The sequence below is a fragment of the Chelon labrosus genome (assembly GCF_963514085.1).
Source record: "Chelon labrosus genome assembly, chromosome: 14".
NCBI classification, from domain to species: Eukaryota; Metazoa; Chordata; class Actinopteri; order Mugiliformes; family Mugilidae; genus Chelon; species Chelon labrosus.
In genome coordinates, this window is record NC_140347.1 from 4,296,936 (window position 1) to 4,315,136 (window position 18,201).

Here is an 18,201-nt window from a genome sequence, read left to right on the forward strand (position 1 = left end):
GGATGGGCTGAAAAACGAACATATAGGAATCAATATTTCAATGGGGAAGGGAGAAGCCAAATCTAAAATTAAATCAGAAGGTATACTGAAATGGCAAAATGAATGGGAGGTAGAGTACAATGCAAGGCATTATCACACAATTCAAAAACATGTATGGAGGAAAAGAATAACAGTATGTATCAACAGAAGGGAAGAGGTGGTGTATAGTAGACTAAGATTGGGTCACACGGGTCTTAATGGTACACTAAGATTAATTGGGAAGAGTAATGGTTTATGTTCTGAATGTCATGTTATAGAAGATGTAGACCATATTTTATTTAAGTGCAAAAAATACACAGAACACAGGCAGCAATGGAAAGAAAGAGAGGCTGAAAATGGGATTGAGAACATCCTTAAGGAAGAAGGAATGCAAAGAGACAGGATCAAATCCTTATTCATTTTTCTGAATGACACAGGTTTAATTAAAAGGATCTAGGATCCTTTTTTTTTTTTTTTTTTTTTAAATATAACGTTTCCTCTTCAACCATAGAGTACCATGATAGTATGCCAAGTCCCTTTGCACACTCCTGTACAGTTGGTGGCGGTATGCACCAAAGAGATGTAATCTGCCAATAAACAAAGAAGAAGAAGAAGAAGGAAGTCGTCAATTCTTTATGGTCTGCTGAGCATGCGCAGTTTCACCCAAACTGTGACGACCCCGCATGCGTTGACGTTGAATGTTTACCTGGAGTTTGGTCCCTCAGGAGCCACAGACTGGGCCAGAATGGTGAGTTCACTTTAAATCACTTCAGTTTTTACTTGACTTTGATAACATTTGAAGATAAAAACTTCTTATTCCTATATTTCCACAAAGAACTGATAAAAATAATAATGTTAAACAAAGTCTTTCCTGAGCTGCAGCAGATCTTCAACTGGATCTAAAAATCAACTCAGCCCAGAGACCTTAAACCTTCTTTAGTTTTAATTTGTGCTGCGTTTATAAAAACAGGCATTTGTTAAACGTTAAACCGTCTTTAGTCCAAAAGATTTGACTCTTTCTCTCTTGTTTCTAGTTTTTGTCACTTCACTAATGAACTTAATTTAAAAATATGAGTAGATCAAAAAGTTCAGTTTCATCTTAAGATGTTTCACAGAACTCAGTGATTAAAACCTCTAGAGCTGCATTGAAAGGAAAAAAAATACTCTTATAAAGGGAAGAAACCTTGAGCAGCTGCTTGAGGCCGAGCGGGTGGAGACGGATCCTCTCTCAGTTTAAGGTTCAGGACGTTTTTTATTGTCCTAAACGATTATACCATGAACACATGAAGCTTTGTTTTCACACAATCAGAGTGCATCAAATATTCTCCATCATTTAACAAAAGCTAAGTCACAATGTGCATATAGATCTTATTTAAGAGATTTCTGCATAAAAATGACTCAAAGAAAACCTAATCAAACACATGAAACTGAAATATTAGACTTGTGAATTTATTTATTCAGGAAAATGAGCCAATATTACATATCTGTAAAGTGCAAAACTAAGTGAACCCTTGTTTCCAGTATCTGCTGTGACCTCCTTGTGCAGCATTAACATCAACTGTCAAACGTTTCTGGTAACTGCTGAACAGCTGAATGTTTTATTGTTAAAAAGCTGCATTTTTTCTGCAAGACAGTACATTTTTCTTCTTCTTCTTATAGTTTCTTTTCTATTTGGGATCATTACCACTCGTTTAACTACATTATATACAACTGTTAATTATTATAAAGATGAGTTTTTTTTTTACAGATTTATTATTATCTAACACTAATCAGCTTTAATATTATAATATTACCATTTATACAGGATAAAATATGACCGGCAGCAGCAGCAGCAGTGTTTACAGCCTCATTTACATACTTATGCATTTGCTTCCTGCAGCTGTGACAAAAACAAACTTCTTTGAGACTTAAACAACTTCAAAACCTAAACCAGAAGAAAATTTAAAGTTAACCCTAGTTTTTAGTATCCGGTTTCCGGTAACTGCTGATCAGTGGTCTACAGCAGCTTGGAGGAATTTTAGCCCATTCCTCAGAACAGAACCACTTCAGTTCTGAGATGTTGGTGGGTTTCCTCACATCAACTGCTTGCTTCAGGTCCTTCCACAACATTTCTATTGGATTAAGGTCAGGACTTTGACTTGGCCGTTCCTAAACATTCATCTTGTTCTTCTTTAACCGTTCTTTTGTAGAACCACTTGTGTTCTTGGTTCTCGTTGTCTTGATGCATGACCCAGTTTCTCTTCACATTCAGAGACTTTACATCTTGTTCCATAATGTTCATCGTCGTCTAACAGCCAGGTCTCAGAGTTTAGCTGTGTGTGTGTAACTCCTCCCCTCCTCCCTGCAGAGGTCAGAGGTCAGGCTGGTGTTTGGTTAAGCACCGTGATCCTGTTAAAGATCTGAATGGACCACACACACACACACACACACACACACACACACACAGAACAAAAAAAGAAAAGACAGATCTTTGTCCGTTCTGGACTAAAACACATTTGTGTCTCCTTCCTTTTTACACAGATCCACGTCGTGTTCACGGCTTCACAACTAGAAGAAACATGTACCAGATTATTTTAGGATAAATAACAGAAAGTTTAATTCAACATAGCACAAGTTTAACAGAACCAAAAATTCCATCCTCCAAAATAATCATCTAGATAAATCACTGCCTTTAGAGAAAAAGAAAGAAAAAGAAAGAAGAGATGGAGGAAAGAAACAACTATAGAAATAAATGATGAAAGGAATGAGAGAATTAAAGAAATAAGGAGGGGATTAAGTAAAGAAAGAGAAAGATGACAAGAAAGAAAAAGAAAATAGGTGAATATAGAAAGAAAGAAAGAACCAAAGCATAAACGACAAAAGGAAAGAGAGAATTAAAGAAATAAATTATGGAAGAATGAAAGAAAAGAAGAAGGGATGAAGGAAACAAAGACAGAGGACAAAAAAATAAAGATAGGACAAAATGATTAAAGAAAGAGAAATGAAGGAAAGAAAGAGAGTGATGACAAAAAAGAGAAAGAAAGAAAATAAAAATAGAAAGAAAGAACCAAAGAAATATACGATGAAAGGAAAGAGAAAATTAAAGAAAGAAAGGATGACGGGATGAAGGAAAAAAAGACAGAGAGGACAAAAAAAAGAACCAAAACAATGAACGATGAAAGGAAAGAGAATTAAAGAAATAAAATATGGAAGTATGAAAGAAAGGAAGAAGGGATGAAGGAAACAAAGACAGGAGACAAAGAAAGAAAGAAAGAAAGAAAGAAAACAGATAAATAATTAAAGAAAGGATGAAAGAAATAAATGTTGAAGAAAGAAAGAAAGAAAGAAAGAGAGGAGTAAACCTCAAAAGGAAAGAGAGGACAAAAGAAGAAAAGACCAGAATCTGAAATAAATGTTAAAAACAAACTGAAGCTGAATCAGACAGAACTAAAGTCTAGATATAAAAGCGCTGCAGTGTTTATTCTTTATTCACTTCACTGTTTCTTTTTAAAAATAAAACATCAGAGATTTTAACATCTCAGAATCATGTCCTTTACGTTTGTCTCCTGACCATTTTTTATTTCCCAGAGTTCACTGGAAGCCGGGTCGTCCCTGCGCGTCCATGCGGTCCGGTTCGGTCCGGGCCAGGAGCTGCTGGGGTCTCTGCTGGCCTTCGTGGAGGAGAGGAGGCTCAGGGCCCCCTTCATCATCACCTGTGTGGGCAGCGTCACCACGGCAACGCTGAGGCTGGCCAACGCCACGGCGACCAACACCAACGAGGTGGAGTGAAGATGAAGAGAGAGAGAGCTCTGTCTATGTGGTCTTTAGAGGAAAGGAGGAAAGAAAGAAAGAAAGAAAGGAAAAGAAAGGAAGAAAGGAAAAATAAAAGAAATGGAGAAAGAAAGAAAGAAAGAAGAAAGAAAGAAATTGAAAGAAAGAAGGAAGGAAGAAAGGAGAAACAAAGAACAAAAGGAGAAACAAAGATTGAAAGAATGAAGGAAAGAAATTAAAAGAAAAAAGAAAGAACGGAAGAAAAAGAAAGAATGAATGCAAGAAAGAAAGAAAGAAAAAATGAAATGACAATAAAGAACGACCAAAAGAAAGAGAAAGAAAGAATAAATGCAAGAAATGGAAAAAGACAGAAAGATGACATAAAAGAAAGAAATTATGAAAGAAAGAGGGGAGATATGTCAAAGAAAGAAAGAAGGAAAGAGAAAGAAAAGATAAAGGGGAAGAAAGAACCAAAGAAATAAACAATGAACAAAATGAAAAGATAACAGGAGGAGAGAAAGAAAGGATGAAGGAAAGAAAAGAAGGATATAAAAGAAAGAATGAATGCAAGAAATGGAGAATAGAGAAAGATAGGGAAAGATTACAAAAGAAAGAAAGAAGGGATGAAAGTGACCAAAGAAATAAACAATGAACGAAAAGAAAAGATAACAGAAGGAAAGAAGGAAATTAAGAATGGATGAAAGAAAGAAAGAGAAGATGAGAGAATAAGTAGACGTCCTAACTAAAGTGTGATCTCTGATCCCTGGGTGTCGTCTCTCAGGTGATGAGGCTCAACGGTCGGTTTGAGATCGTGTCCCTGGTCGGGACGCTCAACAGACACGCCCACCTGCACATCAGCCTGTCGGACGGCGAGGGCCGGACGGTGGGGGGCCACGTCCTCGGAGACCTGGAGGTGTTCACCACGGCCGAGGTGGTGGTGGGGGACGCCCCGGACCTGACGTTCACCAGGGAGATGGACCACAGGACGGGGTTCCCCGAGCTGGTGGTTGGGCCCCGGGCCCAGCCTGAGGAACGATGAGGGGAATGATGAGAGGAACGATGAGAGGAGGGAGACACGCCCCCATACAGGTACAGTCCTGATAAAACATCATTATACACACACACCTCTAGTACCACTAGTATCAGTAGTACCACTAGTATTATAGTACTATTATAAAATCTATAGTAATAGAAAGTAAGAAGATACTAGATTTATGACTGAAATGGAAAGAAAGAAACAAAGACAGGAAGAAGACAGGAAGTGAAATGAAGCAGCACTGATGATGGAGGGATGATGATGATGATGATGATGATGATGATGATGATGATGATGATGATGGTGGTGGTGGTCAGCGGGGCAGCGGGGTACAAAGCGTTCCCTGCTGCAGCTTTGAGTCTTTGTTTTGCCGTGTGGACGCAGCATGGAGGCCGGGGAGTGTTGGTGGTCTGCCCTGTATCCCCCTGAGGAGGAAGGAGGAGGAGGAGGAGGAGGAGGAGGAGGAAGGAGGGGGCTCCTGCTAAATGAGAGGAGCAGGCGGCAGCAGATCTGGATGTTGTGGATGTGAAACCCATCGTTTCATGTAGAGACTCTTTTCTGTCCCTTAAACGCTTCTTAATGCGGCCGAGGCGATTAAACGGCTCCGTGTCGTTTCTCCAGCGACACCACACCTCCTCCTCCTCCTCCTCCTCCTCCTCCTTTATTCATCATGTTCCTGCCGTCGCCTCCCGCTGTGATGGAGGCACCAATTACAGACCGCCGCCTGACAAACAGCTGACGGACATGAAACACCGTCCTTTAGAGTCACTGGAATAAAAAACATGAGGCACTGAAAACACAACATCAGATTATATGAAGGAAGGAAGGAAGGAAGAAGAGATGAACAAAGAGATGACAACAAAAAAGAAAGAAAAATAAGAAAGAAAGAAAGAAAGAAAGAAAGATGATAAAAAGTAGGATGAAGGAAAGAAAAAGAGCACAACCGAGAAAGAAAGAAGGACAAGAAAGAAAGAAATGTCAACTCTGGAGCACAATCATTTCCTAGAGTCTTAGATCTGATGAGTTCTAACCTGAGATGAACTAAAGATAATTAACTTTGATCCTCTCATCCTCTCATCCTTTCATCCTCTCATCATCTCATCCTCTCATCAATCCTCTCATCATCTCATCCTCTCATCATCTCATCCTCTCATCAATCATCTCATCCTCTCATCCTCTCATCATCTCAATCTCTCACCAATCCTTTCATCCTCTCATCATCTCAATCTCTCATCAATCCTCTCATCATCTATTCAATTCAGTTCAATTCAATTTTATTTATGTAGCGTCAATAACAATACAAATCGTCTCAAGACGCTTTACAAAACCCGGCCTGAAACCCCCAGAGCAAGCCTGAAGGCAACGGTGGCAAGGAAAAACTCCCTTTAAACTCCCATCTCATCAATCCTCTCATCTCATCCTCTCATCAAACCTCTCATCCTCTCATCATCTCATCCTATCATCAAACCTCTCATCCTCTCATCAATCCTCTCATCATCTCATCATCTCAATCTCTCATCAATCCTCTCATCCTCTCACCATCTCAATCTCTCATCAATCCTCTCTTCCTCTCATCATCTCATCCTATCATCAATCCTTTCATCCTCTCATCATCTCATCCTCTCATCAATCCTTTCATCCTCTCATCATCTCATCCTCTCATCAAACCTCTCATCCTTTCATCATCTCATCATCTCATCAATCCTCTCATCAAACCTCTCATCCTCTCATCATCTCATCCTTTCATCCTTTCATCCTCTCATCCTCTCATCTCATTCTCTTATCATCTCATCCTCTCATCATCTCATCCTCTCATCGATCCTTTCATCCTCTCATCCTCTCATTGATCCTTTCATCTTCTCATCCTTTCATCCTCTCATTCTTTCATTGATCCTTTCATCCTCTCACCCTCCCCTTCCCTCATCATCTCATCCTTTCATCCTCTCATCCTCTCATCTCATTCTCTTATCATCTCATCCTCTCATCCTCTCATCATCTCATCCTCTCATCCTCTCATCATCTCATCGATCCTTTCATCTTCTCATCTCATCCTCTCATCCTCTCATCCTCTCATCTCATTCTCTCATCCTTTCATCCTCTCATCCTCTCATCTCATTCTCTCATCCTCTCATCATCTCATCGATCCTTTCATCCTCTCATCGTGTTATCATCTCATCTTTGAACCCCACCTTTTATCTTTTCACTTCCTCCTCTCAGGTGAACCTCCTCCTGCAGCAGTGGAGGAGGTAAGTGACTCCTCCTCTCTCATTAGTGACTCCTCCTCCCATTAGTGACTCCTCCTCTCTTACGTGACCCCTCCTCCCATTAGTGACTCCTCCTCTCATTAGTGACTTCTCCTCCCTGTCGCCTCCATCTTTGATGTTCTCCATGTGTCTGAGTAATGAGCCCAGTTAATCCGCCTCCATCCTAACGACACCAGTCGGGAAGTCATTTTGAAGTCGGCTGCAAAACAGACCCTCGTTTGGGGGAGACAAGAGAAGCTATGACCTCCCCTCCCCTCCTCCCTGCCTCCCTCCCTGCCTCCCCCCTGGGGAGCTGTGGCGGCTGATCGGTGGCATTGATCTTTCATGTAGCAGCATAAAGATCCTCCGGCTAATGGCGCTCAGCTCTGTTTGAATGTGGCAGCGTGAGGCGGAGGCTCGAACAATCACAGATCAAAACCTCCCAGACGCTGCCGCCGCCGTCGCTAAAGAAGGAAGTTGTAACAAGTTTCTCAACAAATGTTTTTGAATATTTCTTTTTATTTTGCGGCTCCTGTAGAGACACAGTTTAACTTCTGATAACGAGTGAAAGTTTCTCTTCGACACAAATGTCCCAGTTATTCCTGTGACTTCTAACGTATAATCTTTTGTTCCTGATCAATAAAACCTCCAAAAAAATGTTGTACTACAAGTTGACCCTTGTCTTCTGCCCCCTGGTGGATTTATCCATACTCTGCAGTCAGTGGCTTTTGGCAGCCATTTCCAAAATGGTTGCTTTTGAGTCTCATTGAGTGAAATCTGTGCTAATTTACTATAGAAACTATGAATTAATAATATACCTCTGGAACATTATCACAGATAAATATATAAAAAATCCACTAATATGAAATAAATTAACGCACATGTTAAACTGATATTTCAGTCTTTTAAATAATCTGTTTAAATTAAAAGTTCATGGCATTGGGGCATCTATTGTAGTAACAACTGAGCTAAATGAACATATATACCTTCTGTATCACAATTTTACTCAAACATAAGTGAGGTGTTATTATAGGTTGCGTCAATGAAATTAACTTTTATGACAACATAAATTATATTCTCACTGTAACAAATATTTCACATGATAAGAAACTAGAAAGTAAACTCGTAAAGGCGGCCATTTTAGAAAAGGCTGCCAAAGCGACTGACTGCAGACCAATCACAGCTGCTGCAGTCTGCGTTGTCTCGTTGCTTAGTTACATTACTGGGATAGGTTCACGTCAGGTTAAGCAGAGTTTATACTTCTGAGTGACGTAGACGCCGTAACCTACATACGTAGCCTACACCGGTACGAGTTGTTTATACTCGTTCCTGACTCTGTCGGTAAAAACGCCACCAGACACTAGTCGGCGCTGTGTCTTTATAGGTCACTTCAATAAGGTGAATATTCATGTTGAAATATTAGTAACAACATACATTATGTTCTCAGTGTAACAAAGATTTCACAAACTAGAAAGTAAATTCATGAAGGTGGCCATTTTGGAAAAGGCTGCCAAAAGCTACTGACTGCAGAGCGTGGATAAATCCACCAGGGGGCAGCAGGTATAATCTGATTAGCTGCATTAAATCATATCAAGGCTTAAAGTTATGAATAATAATTAAGAGCAACTAAATAAATGACTGTGATGAAACAACATCCTTAAAATAACCTAAAACATAACATGTGCAGCATCTACAGTATTTATTTAATTCATTTGTTCCGTCCTTCACTGTAAAACTCACTTAATCACGTTAATCACATAAAGCCAGTTGATCAAAAAACACATTCATCATATTTAAAACTTCCTCCAGATTTCAAACCCCTTTAAAAATCTCTTAATTGAGATGTTTACTTTCACTGTTCACCTCTCCATCCTGCTACTGATCTGTGACAATTGGCCACAAAGCGTTGAATCAGTGTCTGAGGACGTTTGTCTTTAAGCTCTTGATCAAACAGAGTCACGTCATCAGATCATCAGATCCACTTCAAGCTGCTCAGGGTTTTAGACCCGAGGGGTCCTGGGATGAATCCAGCCTCAGGGGGTTTCTGTTCTCCACCAGGGGGCAGCACGAGTCCAGAAGACGGAGAAGATGAAGACGCATGTCAGAGACTGTGTGCCAACCAGTCCAGCTGATGGACATGATTTTAGTTTCTCGTAACAACCAGCAGCTGAACAAACACAACAACCGGTCACAGCAGAATGAGCCACAACAAACAAACATCAAATCATCGTCTGAAGCGTTTTATTAAGCGTTTAGTCTTGAGGGCCATTTCCTCCTCTCTGTTCTCAAGGTCATGCACACAAAACGTTTTTTTTTATTTTGAACAATACCAACAGATAAAGACGGAGGAAAAGAAAAGGACATCGGAGGCGATTCACTGTGTCGTCTCCAAGGATAAATCCATGAAACGAGCTCTGGATGTTTTTCTGATCAGGGTCATGAAATAAATTCAGTTTCCTGTCAGCTCCCTCCTCATTACGTCCTCCTACACATTCTTCTCCATCGTGGATCTGAAACTTCCTCCTCCTCCTCCTCCTCCTTCTTTCTTTGGACTTTTCTGCACAAATTTCACTGCATGATAATAACAATAATATGAGCTGTCGGTGGTTGTTCTGGTACAAAAGCTCATGTTCTCAGCCTCATGATACACAACTTTTAAACACAGTTTTACTCAAACCTATAACATAAGTGAGATTATGTTATAGGTCGCATCAATAAAGTGAACTTTCATGTTGATATATCAGTAACAACATAAATTATATTCTTACTGTAACAAATATTTCACAACGTAAGATACTAGAAAGTAAATTTATTAAGGTGGCCATTTTGGAAAAGGCTGCCAAAAGCTACAGACTACAGAGCGTAGATAAAGCAGCCCAGTCATTTGCTGTCTGGTGTATTTATTTATTCCTGACTGACAAAGATACGAGCTTCAGCTGTTTCCTGAGTCTGAAAAAAACTAATTCGTCATAAATATCAACGGCAGAACAGATTTTTTTGGATCCGGCAAATCAAATTTAGGGATTTTTTTATTTTTTTGTTATGTCTCACTGATTACAGTTTTAGTTCGGGATATTGTTATAATTAGTTTTTTATGCAGATGTCCAGAGCAATACCCTCCACGAAAATAAAGCTATCTGCAGTTCCTCTAGTGTCCACTAGAGGTTTAAAGCGCTCCTATTTAAACCTACACCCGACCAGACAGCGAGAATACAGCTGGGAGGCTGATAAATGAAGCAATGAACCGAGGACTGCAGCAGAGAAGATAGAGTTAGGTTTCTGGGGAGGTTAAGCAGAGTTTATACTTCTGAAGGACACTGATGATGCAACCTATGTACGTAGCCTACGGCGGTGTGAGTCATTTATACTTGTGCACTTGTCAGTCTTCACTTTCAACAATGCAGACTGAAACTTTCGCTGAAATTTCGCCAAACACGACTCGTACAAAGGTTTGTATCTCTGAACCTCCTCAGTTAATCTTTCCTCCATGTGTTCCATCTTTATTGATCCAAAACAATCAATTAGAAAATTGCGGAGATGGAGAAGCAGCCGAGAAATACTAAAGCAGAAACATGCTACTACCAAATGAACCAATCACAGCTGTTGTGGTCTACGTCGCCATGACGCGTAGTTACATTTCTGGGGAGGTGAACGTCAGGCTACAGCGTTATGGTCTATGTAGGGGTCTGGACAGTCGCCGTAGCTACAACGACAAATTGACGCAAAAGCCTAAACCGCCTTAAACGTTGTAGCTGATGTGCACCTCCCCAGAAATGTAACTACGCGACACGATGTAGACCACGACAGCTGTGATTGGTCATGTTACGGACACAGCACGACACGGTGTTTGGGTGGAGTCGTTACAGAGCGATCCAGACTGATGAGCGCACAACTATAAATGTCTCACACCAGCGTAAGCTACGTACGTAGGTTAGGCGTCTATGTCCTGCGGTACTATAAAAGAGTGTTAAGGAACAAATCATTTAACCAGACCTTTGGGTCTCAGACAGCTTCTGATGATCCCAATAAAACTGAAACTCTGCAAAAAAACAAAAAGCAATCAATGTCCAGAATTAACAAGGTTCATTGTCGGGGAGTTTTCCCCTGTAGAGCTGAAAGTGACATGAAAGTGTCGACAGAGCCATAAGATGCAGCTTCAGACTCGGCTCATAGATCAGTCCTGCAGCAGAGGACGGTTCTCTTTTAGAAAACGTGGTGAACTTCCATTAACAATAATTGAGTCCCACTCCAGTGAGTCGCTGGCAGGAGGAGGGTGGTGGTGGGGGGGTGTTGTTATTAAAATGGCGTCTCCTCTAATGTGCAGGTAAGGGCTCCTCACCAGCGCTCATCTCTGGGCTCGCTGCCATCTCTCTCTGGCCGTCGCTCCAGCTTTTAAGTGAGCGACGCAATTGAGAGAAATTTAGCTCAATTAAACCGTTTTACCTCCAGCGAGAGCGTTGTCAAAGCGGACCGGCGTCCGTTTCAATTAGCTGCACATTCAACACCGGTCCTGGTCTTAATCCTGGTCCTGATTCTGTTTTGTGACTGAGAGACAGTGAAAGTCGATGTAATGATCATAATAGTGATTTTAACTCGTTTAACACGAGAAAACGATTTCCTGATCCAAGCTAACGCGGTATATACTCTATTATACTACATTTTACCTATTAAAAAGGTGCACTCAGTGGCCAATTAATTAGGTACACTAGTGAATGTATTCTAATCCAATCTAATCCAAAGCAGCTTGTTCTCGACACATCAACAGGGCAGAACTTTTTTCTCGCATGTGTCCGACCGCTATTCTGTGATTGGTCAGAAATGAAAAGGGGGCGTGGTCAACTGTTAGCTCCCAGATGCTAATATTCTCAGTGTGACCTCTAATCTCTCCTGGGTAGAGATCATACTGTGTGTGGGTGGATGCTGAATGAACGGCGTGGTCCGACACGGTCGTCATGACGACCGGCCGACATCCGAAAATAATAAGAAAAGTGTCTTTCGTCGTCCGTCTCCCGCAATGCTTAGCACCTGTGATGTATTCTGCAGTGGGAGGAGCCTATGAGGACTTCGGCACTTGAGTTTAAATTATTACCTGGCCAAAACGAACTTTGTTCTTGTTCTTGCAGCCCCAGGAGAGAGAACAAATGTCTTAAAGCTTAAATCCTCCTTTGTGACCCAATCTGATGTTCAGCTGATGTTGTAAAAACACAGACTGTACATAAAGATGGACGGCACGACAACTCTTCAGTAACTAGCTACCATAGCTACTAACAGCTAACACTTACTAATGATTTCCATCTAAGAAATCAGCATACAGTCCATAGCAGTCCAAGACGGCCAAGACGGAGGATGCTCGGACATGGAGCACTTTTGTCTCCGTTTGGCTCTCTTCCAGCTCCTCCAGAAACAACACAGCTAGCTTGTTAACCTGTGAAACTCTTCTCGCCCACAAATCTTTTGCGGTGGAAAGTTTATCTGGAGTCTCTCCGTTGATTCTGCTCCTGCAATGATCTGCCGGGCCAGTCAGATTATTTGGGGGCGTGGCTTTATGCGGAGATGGACAGATCCACGTCATCTGAGTTAGTTTAAACGTCTCTGATTGGTTGGAGGACCATCCAGCTGATGCAGATGTCGTGTTATTACAATACAGCTGCAACGGCTGGTCAAGTTGGTCAAATACCTTCTTTAGCTTCTTATGTCACACAGTAATGGTCCCAAACACGTTGACTAAAGAGTTTTTCTTCTTCTTTCAACAAAGTTAAAACGGCAGCGACCACAACGTCCTCCTCTGTGACACCTGAAAGAAACGTCACAGCGTTTGGTTCAATTCTGAATTAAAAGAGGAACAAATGAGAAGTAAAAGAAGTAAAAGAAGCCTCGGAGCGTTTTATAAGAGATAAAAAAACAAACCAGGCAGGTCTTTATTCCCGCGGCACAATGAACAGAAAGCGACTCAAAGAGGCTCAGATGTGAAGACATTCTGAAAGCTGCAGAGGACACATCACAACCTTGGAGACACAAATTGCTCCATTATACCATGTGAATTCCTGCTGGGCTTTTCATGTGCAGGCCGGAGGGATCAGCTAATCAAAAGAGCGCTAACGCGTTTAGCCGGCGCCTTTGTTGGCTCAGAACTACAGTGTCATTTGAATTGGGGGGAACGCGGCGGGGAGAGAGACGTCTCCTTTATCCCGGTAATCAGATGATTCGTGTCATGATGTGTGAAATACTTTCTGAGGCCGAGCGCCCGGAGCGTGGATCTGACTGGAAGCTGCTGGGCGCGGAGGCGGCGGCGGAGATTAAAGGGGATGAAATGTAGTTTGGGTGTTTGAGTGAGAAACGATGAATCCCTTAGTGAGAGGTTCACCGTCGTCGCGTTCGTCTCGGGAACGTTGCTCATTAACAAAACTCACTTTCAAACAAGTGCGCGACAACGAGACGGAGGCGGCGTGCGGGAGTGCAGCGGCTCTCAGCTCCTCAGTATATATATTATTAACATTTATTATGGTCTGTGATGGGTATCATGCAATTTCGTTGCATCATGCCCTACAACAACATTAAATTCTTTGCTAACTCTTAATTTAAAGACAAAAACCAGACAGATTAGGTCTTGTGCACAGGTTCTGCACCTTTACTTCTTGTTTTTGCATCTACATCTGGTCTTTTTGTGTCTGTTTGTGGTGGTTTCACATTTATTTATGCTCATTTTGCGTCTCTTCTCTGTCATTTTGCATTTATTTGCACCTTGTTTTGATCTTCTTATGTCTTCCTGTGGTTGTTTTAAGTCTCTTGCACATTTTTTTTGTTTCATATCTTCTTTAGACTCCTCATTTGCATCTGTTTTTGTTTCTCTGGTGTCTGACTTTGGTCGGTGTGCATCTCTTTGCGGATGTTTTGCACGTTTTTGCTGATCTTTGCAGGTCTTCTACCTCTCCGACTCTCTGTTTGTGTTCCTTTTACTTCTTTTTATGGCTGTGTTTCATAGGTTGGTGGTTTTCTTCCTTCTCTGGTCTCTTTATAGTTGTGATCAGTTGATTGACTTTCCAATCAGAAAAGCAAACCATCCATTTAAATTGGTGGCTTGGGCCCGTTCCTTTTGAGCCTACGTGATTTTGTAGTGATGCAAAAGAGGAATGACACATTGCTTTCCCTCTCTAACAATGTAACTCATAGATATTTGCAGAGATATTTGTAGAGTGCATTTGGTTGGGAACAATATGAAATAATATTCAGCAGCTTCGTTCATCAGACATCTGATAAACCTGGAGCTGAAGGCTGCCCAGTGGTTTCAGGTCTGGTCCTGATACCGATGCTCCACCAGCTGAGGGCGCTCTCCCTCTTCCAGTCGTCTGCTCGGTGGAGAAATATCAAGTTCTGAGGCAGAGACAAAGAATCCGCCTGGTTTCATTAACTTCTTTGCTCATTCTGCTTCTTCTTATTGGTGTTTAACATCTGGTTCTGGTCGTTTTGGTTCTGTTTGCAGCGGCTGTGCATTTATTTCTGCTCCTTCTGCATGTTTCTGCGCATTTATTGCACCTTGTCGTGGTCTTTAAATGTCTCTCTGTGGTTGTTTTTGAGTCTCTTTGTTCCCGTTCTTTTGTCTTTGTGTTGAGTTTTAATCTCTGGTGAACTGGTGTGTGTCTCTCTGAGGTTGTTTTCAGTCTTTTTTACATATTTCATAATTCTTTGAGTCTCTTTGTCACTTCACCATCTCATTGCTGTATTTTTGCATCTATTTTCTTTGTTTGTGTGAAACGATTCCCAGTATTTTTTTATTTAAATGAGTGTGCATCCAGCCCGCGCTCCTCTGTTGGGCCACGATGTGTTTTCATGTCACATTCCTGAGCTGTAACACCTCCGTCTGTCGTCTGCTATTTGCATCAGATTTCCCTTCATCTCCTCTGGGCCGACGGCGTCGTCCTATTATACCTGCAACTCCAGCGTAAATGTTTATGGAAATGGCTCATCGGAGCGGGCCAAGTGTTTTCCATCAGCGGCTCTTTGCAGTAATAATACTGCAGTGTTGATGTCAGACCCGCCCTGACTGAAGAGGGGAGGCTAATGGCCCCTTTCTCTGCCTCCCTCCCTCCCTCCCTCCTGCATGAACCCAGAGAGGAGAGGAGGGGAGAAAAAAAAATCTAATTCACCTTAAATGTGTTCCTGCAGGTCTGGGAAGCGAGAGGGCATCTGCTCCCAGAGTCTCCATTAAAGGAGAAGATCAACCAGAGGGAATCAGAGCCAACATGGACGCCACGGAGCGTCTGCAGCATTTAACTGAAAACACAGAAATAAATAAGAGTAGCCTACACATTTTAACTGTAACTGTTGACGTCTCATTATTTGGATTAATCTGAATATTTTTCTTTTTATTCTTTCTATTGATTGTACCTGTTTTTAATTGTATGTTTTATGCTATTTTTTAAAAATCCTTAATCTAAAATTTGAAATATTCTTCAATATTATTATTATTCAACATTATGAGATGTGTTATTCTTCTTCTTATTATTATAAGTAACTGTAATCAGATAACAACTAATTTTGGACTAACTCATTTTAAAAAATATACCAGTTAAATCTGAAAGAAGACATTAGATTTATTGTGTTATTTTGAAGTTTATTTTTTATTTTTAAGCGATTTTAGGTTTTTCTTCCCCGGGCCATTAGATCATCAAATCTTTGTAGTTATTATTATTATTATTATTATTATTATTATTATTATACAAATACTACTACTACTACTAATAATAATAATAATTAAAATAATGTTCAGTAGTTTTTTTATATATTCAGTGCAATTTAAAATATGCTGTACTCTGATAAATAAAGCAGTTTATTCCATTCCATTCTTTCTTATTTTTGTTTGAAAACTGCAAATATTTAAATGAAATTATAAAATAATAACCTGTAATAAAGTAATAATAATAAAGAGGTAAATTAAAACTGCATATCCTGAGACTGGACAGGCGAACTATGGCGTCTGGAATCATTTGAAAAAGAAAAATGTACAATTAAGGACCTTTAATATATAATTCTAATCTTACTAAATGAAAGAATTCAGTAATTTATTTGTTTATGAAAATTAAAATTCATCGAGTCCATGGCCGTTACCGGTTGCTGCCTGCAGTTCCGCCTCTGGCCGTTGGTGTCGCTGTGGGCTGCCGCTGCTCTCCCACCGACCCCGGAAGTAATCCCCGTCATAAACCGGAAAAGGTACATAACTACCATGGCGAACAGCATGTAGCCAGGGTGTTGCATTCATCAACAACCAGATCTCGTGTTTTAGCTATTTTTAACCGTTTCCTACCAGTTCAGATTTTTTTTTTACAAGCTGACAGAGAAGCGATTATTCACCGGAGATGGGAGTCCCGGCGTTTTTCCGTTGGCTGAGCCGGAAATATCCGTCTATCATTGTGCATTGTGTTGAGGAGAAGGTAAGTGGTTAGCATGTTAGCTAGCAGCCTGTGCCGCTGTGTTTTAAATTAGCTGGAAGCTTTAAACGCACGTTAGTCTTCTAACTTATTTTTATTTAACTCCTGTCACCGGTAGATTGAGAGTCTACGGAGCCGTTAAATCCTCGTCTTTGTTTTTTTAAAGGTCGTTTTTTGTTAAAGCTCGTATCAGAACGACTCTGAAAGCAGCAGAAGTTTGTTTACCTGTGTTTACTTCTCGTGAGACTGTAAACAAAATGGCGCGAGTTTTCCGTTTCTTCAGGTCGGTAACTGCACCGTTAAACGTTAACGTTTATAACGGGGTTCAGCGGCTTTTAAACCCGTTAACGGTTCAGACCGGTGTTATGAAGCTCAGTGTAGCTCTTCAGGGAGCCGCCATTGTTGAGAGCTGCTCATTAGAATCAACTGTTTGTGATTCCTGAGTGTTTTAATAAAGTCACTCTGCCACTTCATTAGGTACACTGTTTAATGTGTTCTAATAGAACAGTCCTGCTCTACAGCTAGTCTCTATTGAGGTTCTAGTTTAGTTTATAATAACTGAGAGATGGAGATTTTCTTTTGTGGAACTATTAAATTAACATGTTCCTAATATTTTGACATAGTAGTCAGTGGCCTAGACTAAATAACAGACACACTTCAAGTTCGGAGTGTTTATTCTCATGTGCACAGTAAAGAAACAGTGATATTCTTCCTTCGCGGTCCACAATCAAGTATAAAATAGATAAATAATAATAATAAATGTAAAGACATGTTTAAAAAGCAGCATGTGGCAAATGCATAATAAACAAAAACTACACGAGCTGTATCTGCAGATGTCGGCAATGAGTGTTCAACGTTCCCCTAGACAGAGCTGTGATTGGTTCTCTTGGTAGTAGCATGTTTCCTCTTTAGTATTTCCAGCTGTTTCTCCATCTCCGCAGTTTTCAAATAGTTTTGGATCAATAAAGATGGAACACATGGTTTACCGGTAGCTAGCTCTAGTACCTCAACACAAGAACGCTTTTAATCCGGGGGGTGGAGGGGTTTGATTCTCCCGGCCTTCCTGTGTGGAGTTTACATGTTCTCCTGTGTTTGCGTGGGTTTTCCCCGCGCAACTCTGGTTTCCTCCCATCATCATCATCATCATCATCATCAAAAAAAACCTAGGTGCTAGGCGCATGGAGGTTCAGGACTAACCCTCCATCCAACCGTGTAATTTCGTTGTGTAATGAGATGTAAAGCACTTTATCTTAACTGAGGAGGTTCAGAGAGAAACAAACATTTGTACGACTCGACTTTGGCAAACGTTTCAGTCGCCATTGTTGAAAGTGAAGCAGGAAGTAGAGGCAAAAAATTAACCCGACTGAAGAAAAGGACACAGCTCTGACTAGTGTTTGGGTGGAGTTGTTACAGAGTGAGACAGACGGATGAAGTACACGTACGAGTGGCTCGGATACAGACGTAGGTTACGTCGTCTTAAATGAGCTTTGAGTCTAATGGCAGTGGGACAGAAGGGGTTCTTTAGTCTGGATGTCCTGAGTCTTACTCTCCTGTGCCCCGGCTTCGGGATGGATGGAGGCAGCGGTAGTAGATGCTCTACAGAGACGACAGTTTAGTGTTTAATTTAATCCAGTTTAACAACATCTTCTGAAACGATCCTGCAGTTGAATCACCACCGTTCTGACGCCGTTTCAACAACCACACAACATTAACACTGCTACTAATCACA

At 40.9% G+C, this 18,201-nt stretch overlaps 2 protein-coding genes across 4 annotated transcripts in view; both read left to right on the forward strand.

The window, feature by feature from the left end:
* naa20 (N-alpha-acetyltransferase 20, NatB catalytic subunit) overlaps positions 1-18,201 on the forward strand; it is a 163,280-nt gene that overhangs the window by 111,265 nt on the left and 33,814 nt on the right. The window contains exon 1 of one of the 2 annotated variants that reach the window (XM_084560708.1): positions 16,275-16,475. The exons of the other annotated variant lie outside the window; for it this stretch is intronic. Coding sequence (XP_084416834.1) covers positions 16,401-16,475 — 75 coding nt within the window. The 5' untranslated portion in view covers positions 16,275-16,400. Of the gene's footprint in view, positions 1-16,274; positions 16,476-18,201 lie in introns of those variants that run through there. 2 annotated transcript variants of the gene reach the window in all.
* LOC311499654 (bifunctional protein GlmU-like) lies at positions 212-15,644 on the forward strand. 2 transcript variants are annotated; one of them, XM_084560727.1, is made up of 5 exons: positions 212-766; positions 3,586-3,777; positions 4,550-4,857; positions 7,022-7,050; positions 15,211-15,644. In XM_084560727.1, exons 1-3 carry the CDS (start codon positions 668-670, stop codon positions 4,805-4,807), a joined length of 549 nt encoding a protein of 182 aa, XP_084416853.1. In that variant the 5' UTR covers positions 212-667; the 3' UTR covers positions 4,808-4,857; positions 7,022-7,050; positions 15,211-15,644. The 2 variants fall into 2 exon arrangements, with proteins under 2 accessions (XP_084416853.1, XP_084416852.1); XM_084560726.1 differs by lacking the exon at positions 7,022-7,050 and having other exon boundaries at positions 213-766; positions 15,211-15,637.

What these genes read in the sequence shown, in the direction of transcription:
- LOC311499654 (XM_084560727.1), top strand. Translation starts at nt 668, where the DNA reads ATGCGCAGTTTCACCCAAACTGTGACGACCCCGCATGCGTTGACGTTG. An exon ending in CCACAGACTGGGCCAGAATG is followed by an intron (nt 767 to 3,585) that starts GTGAGTTCACTT and finishes TTTATTTCCCAG; the next exon opens with AGTTCACTGGAAGCCGGGTC. An exon ending in CGGCGACCAACACCAACGAG is followed by an intron (nt 3,778 to 4,549) that starts GTGGAGTGAAGA and finishes GTCGTCTCTCAG; the next exon opens with GTGATGAGGCTCAACGGTCG.